Source organism: Dendrobium catenatum, unplaced genomic scaffold (assembly GCF_001605985.2).
Source record: "Dendrobium catenatum unplaced genomic scaffold, ASM160598v2 fragScaff_scaffold_185, whole genome shotgun sequence".
Classification (NCBI taxonomy): domain Eukaryota; kingdom Viridiplantae; phylum Streptophyta; class Magnoliopsida; order Asparagales; family Orchidaceae; genus Dendrobium; species Dendrobium catenatum.
This window is the reverse complement of record NW_021318647.1, coordinates 512,629-534,632: the sequence shown is the minus strand read 5'-3', so window position 1 is coordinate 534,632 and position 22,004 is coordinate 512,629. Positions and strand designations below refer to the sequence as shown.

At 35.5% G+C, this 22,004-nt stretch overlaps 1 protein-coding gene across 1 annotated transcript in view; it reads right to left on the bottom strand.

Annotated features, from left to right (window-relative positions):
• LOC110099466 (probable protein S-acyltransferase 17) overlaps positions 1–22,004 on the bottom strand; it is a 51,078-nt gene that overhangs the window by 14,348 nt on the left and 14,726 nt on the right. The window contains exons 3-6 of the mRNA XM_020826619.2: positions 18,598–18,692; positions 18,331–18,498; positions 18,180–18,252; positions 13,712–13,764 (exon numbers count right to left, since the gene is read on the bottom strand). Coding sequence (XP_020682278.1) covers positions 13,712–13,764; positions 18,180–18,252; positions 18,331–18,498; positions 18,598–18,692 — 389 coding nt within the window. The remainder of the gene's footprint in view (positions 1–13,711; positions 13,765–18,179; positions 18,253–18,330; positions 18,499–18,597; positions 18,693–22,004) is intronic.

Here is a 22,004-nt window from a genome sequence, read left to right as displayed (position 1 = left end):
GACATAGGATAAGAAAATAACTTACAAAAAGAGGATTATTCTGACTTAAAATCCTACTCCTTCCTTTCCCGACTTCTTTAAATCTCTTCATTTGCCCTTAATGAAACATTCTCATTGTTTAGGCGATTACTTAGATGAAGAATTTGAGAAGGATTTATGCATAAATAAAGAATTAAAGACAAACCTTCTTCTTATTCTTCCTCTCGATCGTTCCTCTTGTTCACTGCAAATTCTCTCAAATGTACTTGAGACTCTTATGATCTGTAAACACTTCGCATCTGACCCCATATAGGTAATGTCTCCATATTTTGAGTGCAAAAACCACAGCTGTCAATTCTAAATCATGAGTGGGATAATTCATTTCATAAATTTTCAGTTGCCTTGAAGCATAGGCCACTACTCTACCATGCTGCATCAATATACATCCAGTCCCCTTAAGGACGCATCACAGAAAATTTAGAATCCTTCTAAGGCTGATGGAATTGTTAAAATCGGAGCAGTCATTAAACATTTCTTTAATTTCTGAAAAGCTTCATCACACATATCACTCCATTCAAATTTCACTGCATTCTAAGTTAATCTGGACAACAGCATTGCAATCTAAGAGAATCCCTCTACAAACCTCATGTAATAACCCGCAAGACCCAGAAAACTTCTTACTTTAGAAACTATTGTTGGCCTTGGCCATTCAGCAATGGCTTGAATTTTATTCTTATCCACAGAAATTCCTTCAGCACTAATCACATGCCTCAAAAAATTTACAATGCTCAGCCAAAATTCACACTTTGAAAATTTGGCTCATGTAATAACCCGCAAGACCCAGAAAACTTCTTACTTTAGAAACTATTGTTGGCCTTGGCCATTCAGCAATGGCTTGAATTTTATTCTTATCCACGGAAATTCCTTCACCACTAATCACATGCCTCAAAAAATTTACACTGCTCAGCCAAAATTCACACTTTGAAAATTTGGCATACAACTTGTTCTTCTTTATGGTTTGCAACACTGCCTGCAGATGACTGAAATGGCTTTCTTCATCTCTTGAATAAATCATAATGTCATCAAAAAACACAATCACAAATATGTCCAGAAATGACTTAAAATTTCTATTCATCCATAAACACAGCTGGTGTATTTGTCACCCCAAATGGCATTACCACAAATTCATAATGGTCATATCTGGTTCTGAAAGCTGTCTTTGCTATATCTTCCTCCTTAATTTATAGTTGATGGTATCCAGGTCTCAAATCTATCTTAGAGAAAACTGTTGCTCCTTCCCGTTGATCAAAAAGATCATTAACCCTCGGCAATGAATATTTATTCTTAATAGTAAGCTTAATCAATTCTTTGTAATATATGCACATTCTAAAGCTCCCATCTTTCTTCTTTACAAACAATATTGGAGCTCCCCATGGTGAGGAACATGGCCTGATAAACAGCTTACCTAGCAATTCTTGTAACTGACTTTTCAGCTCCTGTAACTCTTTGACTGCCATCCTGTAAGACGCCCTTGCCACTGGTTTTGAACCCGGTATCAATTCGATAGTGAAGTCTATTTCTCTTTCTGGTGGTAATCCTGACAAATCATCCAAAAATACCTCTGGATACTCTCTGATTACAAGTATATCTTTCAACTCTTTAACTTCCTTATTTGTATCATTTACTTGAGCAAGAAAACACTAAAATCCCTTGGATACAAATTTATATGCTTTCAAATAAGTAATTATCATTGAAGAAATTCCTCTCTCACCATAAAATTTCAACTCTCTTTCTCCAGGAAATTTAAACTTTACAATTTTTTATTGCAGTCAATAATCACAAAGTGCCTTGATAACCAATCCATTCTCAATATCATATCAAATTCTTGCAATGGTAAAACATTCATTGTGTCTTCAAGATCTCTTTCATTTATTTTAAAAGTCACTTTACATATACCATTTACATTCATAATCGATCCATTTGGCATTAGAACTTCCAAAATCACACTTGTCTTATAAACATTTCAGCCCAACTGTTTTAACAAATTCTTTTGAAATAAAGGAGTGTGAAGCTCCTGTATCAAAAAGAATCCGCACAGGCTTTCCCTGCATCATGATCAAGCCTATAAAATTACATAAAAAAATAATAACATAAACATTCATCATTCTTTTAACAAAGTTTTCATAATACATATTCATTCACTTCTCATTTTTATCACCTATAATCACTTAAGGTGATCCTTAGCATCCTTCTGAGTCAGTGCATATATTCTAGGCAGAGTATTATGTCGGCTTTGACTTGATCCTGGAGTAGAAGCAACTGATTCTACTATTCTTGGTCTTCCAACATTCCTCTGAGATCCAGTATTTATCTTTGACTCTCCTGCTGGTCTTTGCCCCATAGTAGGACAGTTCTTAGCTATATGATCCGGTTGATGACACCAGAAGCAATTATTTGTACCAGATAAGCATTCTCCTTTATGATGTCTTCCACAGTTGTTACAACTGTTCACACTTGAACTGTCACTGCAGCTAGACTTTGTGTTTTTCTAATTAAATTTTTCACCTTCTGAAATAAACTTGCTATGCAAATCCTGAGGGGCTCCCATAACTTCACCACTTTTCCTTTTCTGAAAATTACGTCTCCTTTGAGTATTTTGCAGGTCCACTTCTATCATTCTAGCCCTTTCCACTAATACTGAATAATCATCAATCCCTAATGGAACAAGAAGTTGTCTAATTGCATCCTTCAATCCAGCTAAAAATCGGTGGCATTTATCTTCCATAGTATATACTAATTGAGGAGCATATCGGCTAATATAGTAAATTCAGCTTCATACAGCATAACTGATCTATCTCCTTGTACCAATCTCATAAACTTGTCCTGCATCTGCCTCCTCACAGAAGGAGGTACGAACCAATCCATGAACACATGTGTAAAATCATTCCACTTAATTTGCATGTCAGGTATTCCTTCAAATTTGTCTTGATACAGCCCTCTCCATCACCTTTCAGCTTCTCTATCTAGTGCAAAGGTTGCCAAGGAAACTTTCCTCTCTTCTGGGCAGTGCATTTCTTCTAATATCTTTTCAATCCTCAGCAACTAGTTTTCAGCCTCTATTTGTCCCTCTACTCCTTTTAATAATGGTGGTCTCATATCCTGAAACAATTTCATATACTTATCCATAACTAATCCACCAGCACTACTACTCGATGATTAATTTTTTGAATCTTGAATCAGTTGAGTCATAGCTGTCATCATTTGAGCCAATGTATCAGGATTAACAAGAACATTAGGTGTTGTTCTTTCCACTTCTTCCTCTTCTTCATACTCATTTTGATTCATATTGACCATAACAAAATCATTTAACATTAAAATCATTAATAATCATCCTAATGGATCTTTCAGTATGATTAATATTTTAACCTTGCTCTGATACCACTTTTGTCACGACCCGACCTGGATGCTTGATCTAATGATGCGGGTACAAAAAGTCGGACGATATTACATTTCCATCACTATAATAATTACTCATCGACGTAAATTTTTCTATTAACTGAAGAGACACTAATACACAAATCATAAATTACCTATTGTCATTTGCACGCCACCTTCTATAGACAAATTCTTCTCTTTCAACCATTTCTTTTCTTAGGAACTTACTTGAAACATTTAAATTCGTGGGTTGAGTTTACTAAGTAAACTCAGCGGTTAACTATTTAAAACAATCAATATAAATATTATTTAATACGTATTCTATCATTTTCTTAACTTTATTTCATTTATTTCAATAATTTATACATATCCGATTATTTTCCTTTAAAACATTTTAAAGTTTTTTAAAACTTTAATATTTTCTTTTCCCATTTAATTCGTACAGGAGTACCGTCTCAATGTACCCAAAGGTACAACCTTTTCCAATTATCATTTCCAATGTCATTACCTTTTCATTTTTACGTGCACAAGTACGGCGTCCCCAACTATTACTATAAGTGGGTGAACTCCTATAGATTTTCAATACCTTTTCCTTATTATATTACACTTATTTTATTTCCATACATATATGACTTTTTCTTTTCCTTTATCTTTTCTATTTTTCCTTTTTTCATTTCCATCCTTATTATTATTATTGCATATAGCATATCTTACATGTATATTTATAAATTATACTTTTCATTTTCATAAACTTTCAAATCTTTATAGCAGATAAATTTATTCTTAAGACTATAAAATCATATGTATTTATACCTTCAACATTTTATAATATAAAATTTAATTAATTACTTAGAAGATTGCAAACATGAATAAAATCATAAAATAACATAATTTATCCACTTTAATCTTTCAGTTCGTTGATCCTTGTCTCAACCTCAGTCTCAAAATTTTTATCCTTATTGAATTCCTTGAAGAACCCTACTTGCACCTCTTGATTTCTTTCTTTCCTTTTAAAATTGCATAAAATAAAAATTAAGGATTTATTCTACAAAATCTAACATAAGGCATAGGATAAGAAAATCACTTACAAAAAGAGGATTATTCTGACTTAAAATCCTTCTCCTTCCTTTCCCAACTACTTCAAATCTCTTCCTTTGCCCTTAATGAAACACCCTCATTATTTAGGTGATTGCTTGGATGAAGAATTTGGGAAGGATTTATATAGAAATAAAGAATTAAAGACAAACCTTCTTATTCTTCCTCTCGATCATTCCTCTCGTTCATTGCAAATTCTCCCAAATTAGCACTCCTTTAACAGTAGGAAAGAAAATGAATGATTAATTCTTATCATCGAAGGAGATCATTCGCTAAAATTGGAAAAACGAAACCTACCTTGCTCTCGCGTGAAGCCATCGACCGTCCGCCCTCTCCTGTTTGAAAAACAAACTCTATTTCGTGAAAAATTCCGCCCGCCTCTTAATATAGGTTCGGCCGGACCGGCCGGACTAAACCGGTTATTATATTTCCATAATTCATTTTCTTTAAAGTCTCTCTAACTTCGGTTTTACTAATACACTGATAAAAACAAAAATCTTTATTTTCATTTAGGGTGCTAAAGTCACTAAATTCAATCGTATTTGCACATTCTTCATTAAAAAGTTTAGCAAAATATCTAATCCACCTTTGTTGAATATCATCTTCTAAGAAAAGTACTTTTTGATCTTCATCCTTAATACACTTCACTTGAACTAAATCCTTACTACTCCTATCTCTTTGTTTGGCTAACTTGTATATATATCTTTCTCCCTCCTTAAAATTTAATCTATTATATAAATCATTAAAAGCTAAGCTCTTTGCATCGCAAATAGCTTTCTTAGATTCTTTACGAGCCTCTTTATAACCCAATTATCAAAATTTTTATATCTAAACTAATTTTTATAACAAATCCTCTTATTTTTTTATCTTTTCCTGTACATTTAGATTTCACCACCAACTATTTTTACTATTAGAAGTTTTTCCCTTCGAAACTTCAAGCACATCTCTTGCAATATTCTTAATACCATTAGTCACTTTTTTCCGCATAATATTAGCATCTTCATACACAGATAAAATCTTAAGATCTAAAATCTTACTCTAAAAAATATTTTTGTTAATACTCTTTAAATGCTCCCATCTAATCCTAGAAAATCGTTTTACTTTATTTTTTTATTTTCTGCCCCTTTATCTTAAAGTCAAAAACTAATAATCGATGTTGGGTACACAAATTTTCACTCAAAATAACTTTACAATCTTTGCAACTTAAACGATCTAATTTTTTTATAAGAAAATAATCAATCTGCATTTTACTATATCCATTTTTATAAGTGATAAGGTGCTCATCTCTTTTTCTTAAATAAGGTATTAACAATTAAAAAATTATAAGCTAAAGAAAAATCTAATATGGTCTTACTACCTTCAGTTGTCGTTCCAAACTTATGGTCACCATGAATGTTTTTAAAATCATCTACATCTCTACCAACATGTTCATTTAAATCTCCTCCAATAAAAACTCTTTCTTCAAGAGGTACCTTTTATATTAATTCTTCAAAGTCATTCCAAAATTTTAATTTTGAACCTATATTCAAGCCTACTTGAGGAGAATAAGCATTTATAACATTAACAATCTTAGCATCAACAACAATCTTTAAAGCTATAATTTTATCTCTAATTCTGTTAATTTTTATAACATTGTCCTTCAAACTCTTATCTATAATCACACATACACTATTTCTAGTATTACTCATACCCGAATAGCATAGTTTATATCCTAAACTAACAATCTCCTTAGCCTTCTTTCCAACCCATTTAATTTCTTGAATGCACAGAATATTTCTCTTCCTATGAAACATAATATCTATTAAATCCATTAATTTTCCTATAAGACAGTCTATATTCCAAGTTCATATCCTAATTTTAGCTATATGGACTAATTTCTTTACCCACATTTGTCCTTGATGTGGGAACCCTTGCCTATTTAACACTGCACCCGGGCGCTGGTGCAGTGGCCCTTGCACACTTGTCGCTGTATTTAAATAATACATTGCGTCGCTTCCAAAGGACGTCCTAGCATTAACACAATTTTTTAAAGGATAATGTCATGATTATTCGACAAGTATTACGTTGATTGTCGACTACCTAACGCAATCCTCCACTTTTTTCATACAGGACTTAGGACCTGGCAACGGCAGTGTTTAATTAATATCAAATATAATCAAAGTAAATACAAAGCTCTACTAAAACTTTTAAAATTTACTTACATACCCAAAAATCTGTACAGCCATCATTCAAATCTTTTTTTAGATATTTTTGTACACCCAAAATATATTTACACTAAAAGAACTATCACCTCTTTTTTCACTTAGTGCCCTTAGGCTCTTTCCCCTTACATGTAGTATAATCACTACTAATAAGCTAAGCTCAATAAAATATACTATCAATGTATAAAAATTAGTAATCATAACATTGTTACCAATTAATTTAGAAATCTAAGAAAGGCATAACATTACTTTCTATCTTGTTAATTGTTCAATATTTTTGAATAAGTCATATAATGGTTATAAGCTTTTGCATCATTTCAACTTTCTAATTTAAGGATGGGTCTGGATCCCCAACTTTTAGAATTGGAACTGCTCTCTCACCTAAGGTTGGGTCTAAATTCTCAACTTCTAGAATTGAGAGTATAGGCTTACCTCGTCAGGTCTTTCACCTTTACTTGTGCGGGCTTATCCCCCAATATATGACTTAAAGCACTTTATACTCTCCTTGGAAGGTGGAGTTCGGGGAGTCGTCGGCCTGCTGGAGTGGAGGTAGGTGCTCGGCTTGGAGGGGGGACTCGGATCGGGATGGAGTTCGGTCGGGGAAGGAGATTAGAGGTCGAGGGGCTCGGCAGTGGGAAGAACAGAGGTATCTGGAGAGAGCGTGGAGAGGTATCGGGAGCAAGTGAGCAACCGGAGCCTTCGTGTTGGTGCGGTATTTAACGACCTCAATGAGTAACGATCGAGGCAGTTGTCGCGGGATTTTGGCAGAAATCCCGGAACGGCGCTGCTGCACAGTGTCTCGGCGGGACTTCGGCAGGATTTGCGGGATTTCAGTCCGAGGTACGTACATATTTTTTGCTATTTTTGTTTCTTTGTATAGAGGTTAACAAACTAGAATGTTTTACTCAGCTGGACTTCCTTTTAATCTAGCAAGAAATCCACATTACAAGAATTCCTTTACCTATGCATGCAATAATAATCTTGCAGGATACATGCCACCTGGATATAATGTCATTAGAACGAAGTTGTTGCAAAGAGAGGGATAATATTGAAAAGTTGCTCAAGCCTACTAGAGGAGTTTAGAAGGAAAAAGAAGTTACTTTGGTTTGTGATGGGTGGACAGATCCACAAAGAATACCACTTATCAACTTTATGGCTGTAACAGAGAGCTATCTTATGTTTATCAAAGCTGTAAACTGTGAAGGACAGTACAATGATAAGTTCTTCATTTCTAATTTAATCAAAGAAGTTATCATGATGGTGGGGCCTTCAAACATCATCCAAGTCATTACTGATAATGCACCTGTTTGTAGAGCTGCAGGCCTACTTGTAGAGCAAGCATAACCTCATATTTTCTAGACACCATGTGTTGTGCATATGCTTAATCTTGCCTTGAAGAACATTTGTGCATCTAAGAATACTAAAACAAACAAAATCACCTATAATGAATGTTAGTGGATAACAGTGATTGCTAGAGATGTAGTTGTAATTAGGAATTTTATTATGAATTACTCCATGAGACTCTCTATGTTCAATGATTTCTCTAATTTGAAGATGCTTGCAGTTGCTGAAACTCGGTTTGTCTCGGTTATAGTGATATTGAGAAGAATCAAAAAAATAAAAAATGCACTTCAAACTATAGTGATCAGTAACAAATTGTCCTGTTATAGAGAAGATGAAGTTAGAAAGGCTAGATATATAAAGGAGAAGCTTTTAGATGATTTATGCTGGGATGAGATTGAATACATCATAAATTTCACATATCCAATTTATGAGATATTGAGAGTAGCTGATACAGATAAGTCTTCTTTACATCTCATTTATGAGATGTGGAATTCAATGATTGCCAAATTAAAAGAAATTATATATAGACATGAGAGGAAAGCGCTTCATGAAGACTCTCAAGCTTCTAGGATGTTATTTATGCTATTCTAGAAGATAGGATGGCAAAAGTAATACACCTTTACATTGCTTGGCTCACTCATTAAATCCTAGGTAAATTTCAATATTTTTCATTATTAATTCACAATTTATTATTTATTAATTTCAACATTTTTTTCATTATTTAATTTTAAAATTTTTTAAAGATATTAAACTAAAGAATGACTTTAAGATGATCCTCAAAGAGTTTCTCCACATAAAGATTTAGAAATTTCAAATATGAGGAAGACATGTTTGAAGCGTTATTTTCCAAATGAGGAGAGAAGAAGTGTCAATATTGAGCTTGCTAAATTTTTTGGTTATTTAGAGGACTTTGGTGACCAAGAGTCATTACATGATAGGTGAAGAATTGATCCGAAAATGTGGTAGATTATACATAGAGCTTCAGCACCTCTACTTCAAACAATCGCCATAAAATTGCTTGGCCAAGTTCCATCCTCATCTTATTGTGAAAGACATTGGAGCACATACTCGTTCATCCAATCAATGAAGAGAAATAAAATTATTCCACAACGGACTGAAGATTTAGTTTATGTGCATACAAACCTTCGGCTTCTCTCAAGAAAAACTCCAACTTAAATGAAAGAAGACAACAGGATGTGGGATGTAGGTGGACATGGATTTGAATCTCTTGAGGATATGGGAATATTAGAAATTGCTAATCTTTCACTTGATGAGCTTGAATTAGAAGCTATGATATTTATTGAAGATGATATAGAAACTCAAAGGCAAACCACTGAAGAAGTTAATCCTCTCATTCCTTCTGAATAGTTGAAATTTCATGTGCTGGACAATTTATCTTCTTGTTTTTGTTGTTGTACTAGACATTTAAATATTTCATACTTACTTTTATTTCAATTTTTTTGTCATTTCAATTATTACACTTTGATTACTTTCTTAATTTTTATGTATTATTTATATATTATAATGTTGTATCCGTGCCATATCCACACAATTTTTTAAAGGATTAATGTCATGGTTATTCGACAAGTATTACTTTGATTGTCAACTACCTAACGCAATCCTCCACTTTTTTCATAGAGGACTTAGGACCTGGCAACGGCAGTGTTTAATTAATATCAAATATAATCGAAGTAAATACATAGCTCTACTAAAACTTTTAAAATTTACTTACATACCCAAAAGTCTGTACAGCCATCATTCAAATCTCTTTTTAAATATTTTTGTACACCCAAAACATATTTACACTAAAAGAACTATCACCACTTTTTTCACTTAGTGTCATCGGGCTCTTTCCCCTTACCTGCAGTATAATCACTACTAATAAGCTAGGCTCAATAAAATATACTAGCAATGTATACAAATTAGTAATAATAACATTGTTACAAATTATTTTAGAAATCTAAGAAAGGTATAACATTACTTTCTATCTTGTTAACTGTTCAACATTTTTGAATAAATCATGTGATGGCTATAAGCTTTTACACCCTAACTTTCTAATTTAAGGATGGTTTGGATCCCCAACTTTTAGAATTGGAACTGCTCTCTCACCCAATGTTGGGTCTAAATTCCCAACTTCTAGAATTGAGAGTATATACTTACCTCGTCAGGTGTTTCGCCTTTACTTGTGCAGGTTTATCCCCCAATATATGACTTAAAGCACTTTATACTCTCCTTCATTTCAGGTACATTTTCATAATCATATGAATCAACTACATGTGTAATCCACATATGAAGCAATTGAACAAATTTAAATACATGCTATCATGGGAAAGAAATGCTATTATAAACTTGATAAATATCAATTTGCAACTTTATAATTTTTTTACTATTTTTTATGCATCGGTTGGGTATCTCACTTCGTTGTCAAATGGTTCTTCTACTATACTTTGCCTTCTTTTCCTTCTGTAAACAACCTTTATTAAATTTCTCCTCATTCACAATGTTTCTCCCTTCTACTTTCCTTTTCCTCTTCCTCCTATCTTTTCTCCACAGGCTTCAACAACTGAATAACAACACAAATAATGATTACAGAGGACCTGAATTCTAGCAAATCCCCATTCAGGACACTAATAAATCAGTATATTTCTTATTGATTTTAACAAAATTATAGCTCTTACCTTTACCTCTTTCTTACCTTACTATTATATGAAGTTTTTCCTCTCCTCACTGATAAGCCTCTACTAAAGCAGCTCCTACTCAATTTCATCCCACTGCAGCAGCCATTTTTACAGAAATACAGCAGCAGTCCCTTATCTCCTTCGAATTCCACATTAGCCCACTGATTTTAGCAAATTTCAGCAACCCTACCGCCTCTATTTGGATTTATATACCTGAATTCAGCAAAACTATATTCATTTCCTAAGTGTTTTTAGCAAGAATCAGCAAAAACACTGTCTAATTGAAGCAAACAACACATAATTTCAGTCAAATAACAATTTCAACCACAACTACAGCACCTCACTGCTTTCTCTTACGTTGGTTTGCTGAGATTTCCTGAAATTCTCCCCCATAGCAGCCTGTATGAGTTCTGTCCAACAGCACTTACCCCTCAGCTCAAAATTTTCTTTCAGACAGCAGCAACCCTTCTTACCTCACTCGAGCATTTTTAACAAAATTATAGCTCTTACCTTTACCGCTTTCTTACCTTACTATAATCTGAAGTTTTTCCTCCTTTCCTCACTGATTAGCCACTACTACAGCAGCTCCTACTCAATTTCATCCCACTGCAGCAGCCATTTTTACAGAAATAAAGCAGCAGCCCTTATCTCCGCTGAATTCCACACAAGCCCATAGATTTTAGCAAATTTCAGCAACCCTACCGCCTTTATTTGGATTTATATACCTGAATTCAGCAAAACTATATTCATTTCCTAAGTGTTTTTAGCAAGAATCAGCAAAAACACTGCCTAATTGAAGCAAACAACACATAATTTCAGCCAAATAACAATTTCAACCACAACTACAGCACCTCACTGCTTTCTCTTACCTTGGTTTGCTGAAATTTGCTGAAATTCTCCCTCATAGCAGCCTGTATGAGTTCTGTCCAGCAGCACTTGCCCCTCAGCTCAAAATTTTCTTTCAGACAACAGCAACCCTTCTTACCTCACTCGAGCATGCAACCAGCAACTGCCCTTAGAGTGACAGATGTGAGGAAAATAGTTTAAGGTTTTTAACTGATTACCTTATTCTAATATTTTATACAAGAAATTCCACTTCTACCACCACTAAGCCACTTTCCAGCATTGCTAGCTGTTGGATAGAGTAATGAATTCATCAGCCAATGCATGCAAGCCTTAGTGGAAATTTCTGAAAATAGATTAAAATGAATTAGCTATTAATGGAATTAATGCTTAGTATGACATTAACTGTGACTTTATTAATAAGCAGTTATTGAATAGCTATACAAATATTTTACTTACATTTATTTTAAGTACTTGGGTATTACAAAAGATGATACAGGGGTCACATCAAGGTCATAATGAGAATCATGAAAACATGACAGTGATTTCCTTTTATTGTTTGATGAAGATAATAAATGTTTTTCTTCTTAAGTTTACTTATCCTTTTTCACAAGTCACTCTTCAAAAGAAGCAAGTGAATTGGAGAACTAAATATATATTCATACATGCCTTTATAGGTAGGTTACTAATCTCAAACTAGGCTAATATTGTAGAAGTGCGGCAAGAGAGAATACTCACTCAAAGCAATGCTCACCCAAATAGCCTCATCCTAAGGAGAAGTTGCTAGCACCAGCCAATGCGCAAGCAAAGATTCACCCCAATGGAGCTTGCGGTATATGAGCACGCCCTTGGAGGATCAAACTAAGGAAGCGCTCATTCTTGATAAGTTCATCCAAAGGATTCACCCAAACAAACCTTCCCCTAAATGGAATTTGCCCCAGGAAGATTCGATCGCGCAATGGTTGTTCTCAACTGAATCTATCTACATCCATGAATGTTCCAGTTCAAGATACAAGAAGAGCACACCTACAATGCCCATGGGCATGACTCCATTGATTGTATGCATCCCTAGCACACAACCACATTTGCTTTGGAGACTCGTCATTCATCCTCAGGAACTCACATTCACAAACCCATCTGAGACACTCGCTCTCAAAGACTCTCCTGAGATACTCATCAGAATCTCTCTCAAGCTACATCAGGGGCATAGGGCTATGTGTACATCATTCAGCATAGTCCACATGTCTATGTTAGTCCATGATTGTAACATCATGTAGTTTTTTTTTCTATGAGTAGTTTTTCATGTAGCCCTCTTAACCTTATAAATAATGGATTTTGAGGCATATTTTGGAGCTTCATGCTATTTTTCACTACTCATAGATATCTTAGAGTTTATTTCTTACTTTCTATACTTGTTGATTTCCTCACCTGGTTCTATCATTCTAACCCTTTTGAATCGCTAAGTAGGATCAAGTGTTGTCCACAGACAAATTTTAATCCAACAATATAATTGCTCAACTTAATTGGCATTTTCCATTAAATCGTCTAGTTGAAAGATATCAGTAAAACACTAAAGCATACAGGTCACAATGAAAACATTCTAAGAACACTAAAAGTCAATCAAGTAGTATTCCAAGGCAGCAAAAATGATCATTCAACTAATATTTGATTGTTCCCCTAAGCAGAAGTCAGATTTTATTAGTATTTAAAATTGGTATTCCACGTAGCAATAGTATAGGTGCAGTAACTTGTTCCTAAAATGATCAGTCATGCTTTCTCGTACAAGACCTGATATCAAAATATCTAAAGTCGGTTCTTTAACAGCAACTTGCATGACAGATTTTAGTGTTTAAGAATTGGTGTAAACACTTAACAACAAAACAACAATAATTAATCAAATGGACACAATGCTATCAAGTAATACGAAAAAAAAAAAACATTATAATCATTATACATGATTTTGTGCATTTATAGGTCAATTGGACAAGTATTCAAGTTACACCACCTTGGTTAAGGATTAAAGTTTCAGAAATAAAAAACTGCAAAATTATATTAGCCCTGAATATACTACAAGCAACCAAAGTAATAAAAGAGCAAGGTTATATTTGAAATAAACAAAGGCACTTGACAGCTTACCAAAGTAAAAATGCCATAAAATATCGAGCATTTTTCTCTCCAATGCAATTATTCTGCAATCAATAAGATATTTTATACTGCAATTAAAAGAGAGATAAATGTTGCAAAGAATATAGTTCGGAAGGAAAGGCAATTTATCCATAGCACTTGGTCGAAAGGAAATGTAAAGCTTCTATTATTTTCATTTACTATCACCATCATCATTAGATCCTCTAAATTTATCTAGTGTCTTGGGAAGGATAGAGGCAAAATAACAGGTTTTGAGTTTTAACTAAAAAAATAAAATTAAAAAGAAGAATTGATGGCATGGTAGTTAAGGAGTACTAAAACAAATGTAGTTCCCCCTTCTATGGTTTTGATTGGCATGAGAACTTTAAGACAACTTGAGTAAATCTTTAAGTTTGTTCCCTTTGACTCGAGATTGTGGGCTCCAAAAAATCACACCCCGGCCTCTCTGTGGACCCCTTTCTTTTCTTTCTTTTCCAAGTTGTCGATGATAGTTTTAACATTTAGGTTCCGAGGCAGATTGGATTTTGAATTAATACTTTACCCAGAGATTTCGCTCTCATTTTGTGAGGACTTTATGATCTGAGTTCAAGTTTCCTATAGGCGCAAGCCAGTAATAGTTAATTACCCGCCCTGCTAACGAGAGAGAACTTGTGGTTAAGGCTAGTCGTCAAACGGATACATAGTATTTGTGCACTTGTTTCCCACTTGAAATAACAATTTCTTATCATGCATTGAAGGCCTTGTATTGTTGAGTGCAAGCATGTCATTGCATTCCTACTCTTGTGGTCATTGCAATTACTCCAAATCACCCACATACATGATTGGGTTAGAAGTATGAATCAATCATAAACATGCTGAGTTGAAATACATGGATCCCTTTTTTATCCATTTGGTATTCATTTGAATACATGTCATAGGATGCCTTAGACTTTACTTGCTCAAGTTCCTTGTGATCTTTTGAGTTCAAATCATATTCAAATCAAAGTCCAATTCGTTGTTATTAGTTACAAGTCTAAGTCCACATTCATTTGAATCAATTGAATCAAGTTCACAAGTCCTCATTTATCCTTTGAGTTTGATCAAGTTCAAGTCTTGTGTAAGTTCAAAAATTCCACTTTCGTTCTGTCTAAGCTCTTTGTGTTCAAAGTCTGGTTCAAGTCCCTTGCATCCTTGCAAGTTCAACTGCGAAACAAGTTCAAATAAAGTTCGGGCTTAATATGAGCCTCTTTCGTTCGTCGAGTCCCCTATAGTACTTTGAATTTAAATTATGATGGGTTCAAGTTGAGTTCACAGTTGATTCAAGTCTTTTTTGTAGTTCAAATGAGCTCTTTGCTTGCATTAAAAGTTGATGTTCATTTGCAAGTTTTGAACCACCACTTAGAATATTTTTACATTTTAATTTCATAGTGTATTTATTGCATTAAAGTCTGGTTCCCTGTAGTCAAATTGCAAGTTCCATTCAAGTTCAAATGTGAGTTCAAGTTCCTTTATGATTGTCCTAAACTACAGTCCCAAGTCAAAGTTCTTTGCACTTATTCCTTTTGAATTCAAAACAGGTTCCAAGTATGGTCGTATATTCACTCGAAATTTCTGCAGCCTCCCGGCGTCTCCCCCGTTTAGGGGAAAACAATGGGAAAACTGGGCCACCCGCCACGCTAGAGAAAAGTGTGTATGGTTGGTGCCCTCGTATGAGGACACCGCGGCCGTGAAATCTTTGTCCCCACCACGCCAGAGAAAGGAGTGTATGGGTCTTCGATACTTGTTGCAAAAGAGAAGCTGTTTTTCCCCGCGAGCGGGTACTTATGAATATCCCGGTCTCGCCGTAGGTGCCGCATTGGGTCCCCATCTCACCACTGTTGACCTCTATGTATTAACCGGTAGAACAAAAAAAAATCAAAATCATACCCGACGGATCCACGACATCTGCCCGAAATCCCGACTGAAATCCCCAGAATCCTGCTGAAATCACGCTGGCAACGCCGATTCACGTCGTTTCTCCGTATTCCATGCCGAAATCCCGCTCCCGATCCCACTCCAGCTCCTGTCGTTAAATATACGACCAAATGAGACACTTCTCCGCCGCTCTTCACGATCTCCCCTCTGTCTCCACACGACCCCAGCTCTCGGCTCTCCCATACGCTGCTTCCTTCCGCTCCATCGCAGATGGCTGCGATCTGTTGGAGTCGGACGAGATGGGGGAGATCGGTTAAAGTTGCAAATTTAGGAAAATCGGACAGAGCAAAGGCTTCGGCTTTGGCTTCGATAAATGGAGGATCGGCAGGCCTGCGATGGAGGTCGTCGGAGCTAGATGTCGTTAAGGAGGAGGAAGCATCGGCTTTGGAGGGAGGAGTTGAGAGATGTGGCTTTTGGGGTTCGTTTTGAGCTCGGCAGTGGGAAGGAAGGAAGCTTGAGGAGGAGATCGGGAGGCTAGGAGATATTTGAAGAATGGACCGAAGAAAAAGACCACTTCAGCTCTATTCGGTCCTCATTTTATCAATGCCAAGGGAGCAGCCGAGTTGGATCTCTACACACGAAGGATGAGACAGATCGCAACTTCGGCGCCGTTTGCAGGGGGAGCAGGATATGGGCAGCTGTAGCGGGTGGTATTCGCCAAGATTTTGCAGCAGGGGTAATGATTTTTTAATATTTTTTTATTTCTATTTTTTTTTCCTCCTTACTATAGTAAAGAGGTCAACACTTTTCATTTCCTTTTTTTTTTCTTTTCTTTCTCGTCCCTTCTCCTTTTTTTCTTTCTTTTTTTTAAATAACAATAGTAACTATAATATTAGTATTAATACTATTTATAATAATATTAATAGTAGTATTAAGAAAGAAAAATAAAAAGATGGCAAAGGATTTTAGAGATAGAGAGAGGAGAGCGGCAGATCAATAAGTGGCTGCTTTATGTTTGAAGTGGGCTGATTTTAAGTGGGTTGGTGGGCTAGATTTAATTGTAACTGTTGAGTGTTGGGTTGTGTAAAACAGAGGAGAAATGGGATAGGTTGTGGAGTTTGGGTGGACTAATTGTGGTGTGAGGTACGATTGAAGGTTAATTGAAAGGGAAGAGGAGTGGTGTCTGTTGTTGTTGACAAGATAGAAAGGGAGATCAGCAAGTAGAGGGTAGAGAGCTTGCATGAAGTTCGGCCGAAGTGTGAGGTCTAGCTGCTTGCGTGGAGTCGAAAGTTGATGTGTGAGGCCGATTTAGTGTGAGATCTGGCACTTGGAGCTGGATCGTAGGTCACAAGTAGGATCGCTCGAAGGTGTTGCTTGCGGCTGGAGGGTTTGACGAAGGCTGGAGATGGCGGATCTTATGCGGCGGTTGGGGTCCAGTTCGGCTGGGAACCGAGTGGTAGGGAGATCTGGAAGCGACTATTTGACGGAGGAGAAAGGAAGTTACGGGGTCTGGATTAATTAAACAGGGCCTATGTGAAGATGGGAGTCGAAAGTCTTTGCTTGGAGTTCGATCAGCTAGGTGGTATGTTTGTGGATGGGTTGGTTGTACGAAGATGTCAGGTGAGAGAGATGTCGGCTGAGTAGTGAAGAGATGGAGCAGATGCAGTCTAGAGGAAGAAATCAGGCTTAGTTGGCTTGCAGGTCCGAAGAGTAAAGAGGTCGCTATCGGAAAGAGCAGGTAGGAGGTAGGACCCAATCACAAGCTTGGATAGTCAGGATTGGTGGCTTTACGTGGTAGGGGGTGTTCGAAAAGTTAAAGAAAAACTTAAGGCTTCGTTTCATTTCCATTTTAACGAAGAGGGTGGGCAAGATAAAGGAGTGAACTACGGGATCTGCGAGAAATGACGCTTCGTTAATGTTGAATGACAACTATGGAGGTTTCAGCGGGATTTTCGGGGATTTCAACACGATTCACGGAATTTTTTGACAGAACGAGGTATTTCGATTTTTTAATTTCTTTTTCATATTATTATTATTATTATTATTATTATTATTATTATTATTATTATTATTATTATTATTATTATTTAAAAAATAAAATTTTGAACGGTGATTTTGGTCTCAATTCTGTGCATTGTCTCGAAATTAGTACATTTTTCATCTCAGGAAACATTGATTTCTTCGAGAAAATTTTGTTGGATGAAATTATAGTCATTCTTGAATATTGTCGACGTTTCAAACGCAACGGCGAATCCATTTTAGGATCAAATGCCGTTTGGACAACGCCGCATGTCAATTTGGGGTGTCGGTTGTCACTTTCGACAATTTTCGCCCGTTTGACAATTGGATGCCGTTTAACCCTTCAAGTGATGTGCGGCGCCGACGCGCACGTCACTTAATGCACTGATTTTGCTTCTTTTTTTGCGTGTTTTGAATGTACGGGTCAATAAAGGGGATAAAAGTTGATCTACCATTACAAGTTCAAGTCATTAATAGAGCAATCGAACAATAGCATTAAAAAGTAAGCCAAAAATTTAAATGATAGGCATTAAAAAGAAAAACTCACCATCCATCCACAATGATGGTCAAACCGAGCAACGCATCTATCACAAATGCCACAATGCTTGGACCTAGCAGGCCTGCACTGAAGGTGTACTCCCATCAGATTTTTCAGGTGACAAAGAGTGGCATAGATTAAATGAAGAACAAAGCAATACTTTGGAATTTTGCAAGTGGGGCATTCCTTCTCGACATAGAGCATGTTGTCATAAGGATAAGCAGATACGTATTGAGAAACATTCTTAGCATTCACGGTTCCTGGATCAGAAAAGCTAGTCAACAGAAAGAGTAATACTCCCACACCAACGGCCAAAACGCTTGCATACCTGCAAAAGGGCATTGATTCTACAGGTTGGTAAAAATATACTAATACCTAAAACTTCCTTGGCTAATAGTCATTAAGCTTATAAAGTTATTTAAATTACTTGTGCAGTTCATTCACATAGACACCAGGAATATATCTGAAAGATGACTTTGCTATGATATAAAAGGTTCCCCCAAGTATGCCCAGGTACAATAGCTGCAATATAAATTGGCAGAGCGACAGTTTTTTTAATATGAAAATTTGATTGCCAAATATAAGCAATAATAAACTAAGATAGCAAGAATGCACATGTGCTAGAACAGTCCGATTATTTAAAAAGATATATTATAAAACATAACAGTACAACTGCTTCAGCTCAAGTTTGACTTCATACAAAGAAAGTAGATTGTTGCATGCCATTATTGTACTTGGCATTTTCTTAGTTTTCCTTCTGATAGACACAGAATGTCAAAGGCGGACGGGGGAATCCCTAGGATCAAAACTATAAAGTGAGAAGATAGGAAAATCAGTAAGGATGTCTGCGGAAGATGGGCTCATTAGAATGGGGGTCTAAGTTGGATGGAGGGTTAGCTCATCAAAATTGGTTCCCAAGGCAAAAGAGAGGCCAATGGGCAAGTCAATCACAATCAACTAGATTTGTACAGTGGCATTGTCGTTGGAGGTGGGTTTGAGTTAATAACTAAACATACAAAGGGAATGTTGGGTTCCTTATATAATGGCTTGACAAGAAATAACTTGATGGTCTTGTATTTATGTTTGAAGGCATAACTGTTATCATGAACATAATGGATAGCATTTATGTAATGAAATCATAGCCTACCAGGAAGGATGTGTTACGTCCATGATAATGATATTATACTAAATATGATTGTCATAACCACTTTGTTTAGTGGAAGCTAAGCATCTAGTCATCACAGATAGACATGTGTTATTGACTTAAATAAAATGGAATGGTCTAGGATGGGATCGATGCTTCCAGTTAGTCCTTGTAAGTGCTTAACTGGACATGAAATTCATTGCAATACCACTATCAACAATTTATTTATAAATTTCTCATTACATAAGGTAACATATAGTGCTCCCCCTAACTAGTAATATTGGTATGCATCTACTATCCCGAGTAGAGATTTTCAATCATGGAAATAAAAAAATTGATAAAGAAAAAGAGTCGGCCATCAGAATCGAGCCGATGACCATCGCATTACAAATGCGATGCTCTAACCTCTGAGCTATGCGGGCGAATATAAGAGCAGAACCTTTAGTCAATAAGAGCCCTACTTCCTTCAGTAGCAACCATAGACAGAGTAAAGTAACCGGGTTAGAATCAGATTTTAAAATAGAAAGCCATCTCATGATAACTAAAGGGATATTAGTAAACTTATAATCAAGCAATAGAATATTATCTCTATCCTCTCAACATCATCAAGTTTAGGAGTCTCGGTTTCATCTGAGAAGAAGACTTATTACTTGAAATTTATGGCACTTAAAATACCTAATGTTTTTAGTGTTCCTGGGGGAGGTCTCAATGGGTCCTACCAGAGAAAATAATAGTAGAGGCGAACAAGGAAGCAGCAAGTCTATCAGTAGAACTAGAGGCAAATTTAGGAATGGGAAAACCATAAGGTTTGGAAGTAGAAATTCATTTCTTTTGTATTCCTCTAAAATCTGTGGATTTAAAAGGTCAACTTCATTTCTAATTTCTTTCCTAAGTCCAATAATAAAATTGTTAGCAATCTACCAATCTTGATCAGTATAATTTATTCTAACTAACAAATTCTCATAAGTATTTAAGTAGTTGGTTTCAAGGTGCCATCTCTTAATATAAGGATGGTCATTGAGTTTTTTGTCATAATGCCATGGAGAATATTTAGAACTTAATATTTTCTTCGTTTCTACTCAAGTTGATGCATTTCTAATATTTCTTTATTTTATATCAAGTAAATTACACTAGTATATTTTAGCATGTCATATCAATTTCATTTTAACTATATTGGTTATTGGAATGGTATATCAATTGAAAGAAGTCATCCATCTGAAGGAGTGAATCTAAAAATTTGTTGAGATTATGAATACCATTAAATATAAAGCGCTTTAACTTTAATTTTCTTCAACGTATTATCATATGCCCTAAGTTCTTCTAGGTGGAGTTTCTAGATAAACATACTCCTAAAGTTGACCTTTCTAAGATGATCATGCCAATAAAGGTCAATATGTGTAATAGATGAAATCTGTTGAATAAATACCTAAGTGAAACTCAGTATTTGATTTTATAATAAATACTCTTGTGTTATGTAATACAATAGTTTTCTAAGTGTTCTCTATTGGCTAATCAAGTTATAAAAATTATCAAAATGACCAGCAACCACCAAGATGATGTAAAAGATGATGATGACTCAGTAAGCATGCCAAGAATACTCCGTGAAGAATTTAACTGAATGTATCATCCAGACCAGCAACCAATTTTGTTTTTCTAAGTATTTTAAGGTGTCTTTAGATCCTATGTGGATTTGTAAGTATGATAATTATCAAAACCTCACAAATATCAAATACAAGATTTAAATAGGTTTAACATCTTAGATACTTAATATATATATATATAACAACAACATCATCAAGCCTTTATCCCACTACATGGGGTCAGCTACATGCATCCTTTCTCTATTGCGTCCTATTAAGAGTCAATTTATCATTTAAATCTAATAAGAAAAGGTCTTTTCTAATACTTTCTAACCAAATCTTTTTAGGTTCATCTTTACCTTTCTTAACATAGGCGAGATCTAATACATCTACTATCCTAACCCATTGGAAGGCTGATGTTTTATATGGCCAAACCATCTAAAAGGCGACCCTCTCTAACCTTATCCTCCACTGGAGCTACTCCAACCTTTTCACGTACATACTTGTTTCGCATTCTATCTCTAAGCATAAAACCACTCATCCACCTAAGCAACCTCATCTTTGCAACACTTATGTTTATGATTCTCTTTTAATGGACAACATTCTGCACTATAAAGCATTGCATGTCTCACCACCATCATTTAGAATTTTTCCGTAAGTTTGATTGGTCTATCACACAACAAACTCGAAGCATTCCTCCACTTCAACCATCCAACTTGAATTCTACTAAAAACATCCTTGGCTGCTGTCTTGACCTGAGAAAATCTAAAGGAGAGACACTTGTTTTAGTGCAATACTTGGAGGGGGCCTCCAAGGAGTGGACGTAGGTCAAGGTTTGACCGAACCACTATAAATCCGGTGTGTTCTTTCTTTATTACCTTCGCACTTTTAATTTCCGCATCGTTGGTTTTGATTGTGGTTAATCTTGTTTTTGGATTTAAGATTGTGTTTGTTTTAAATACTGATTCACCTCTCTATCTCATTATTAGCCTTGGGCCAGTTCATAAGGGCTTAACATCCCTAACGAACCTTCAAGTGGTATCAGAGCACTTTTAGTGTCATCTGAGCACCTTCAAGTGGTATCAGAGCACTTTCTAGTGTCATCTGAGC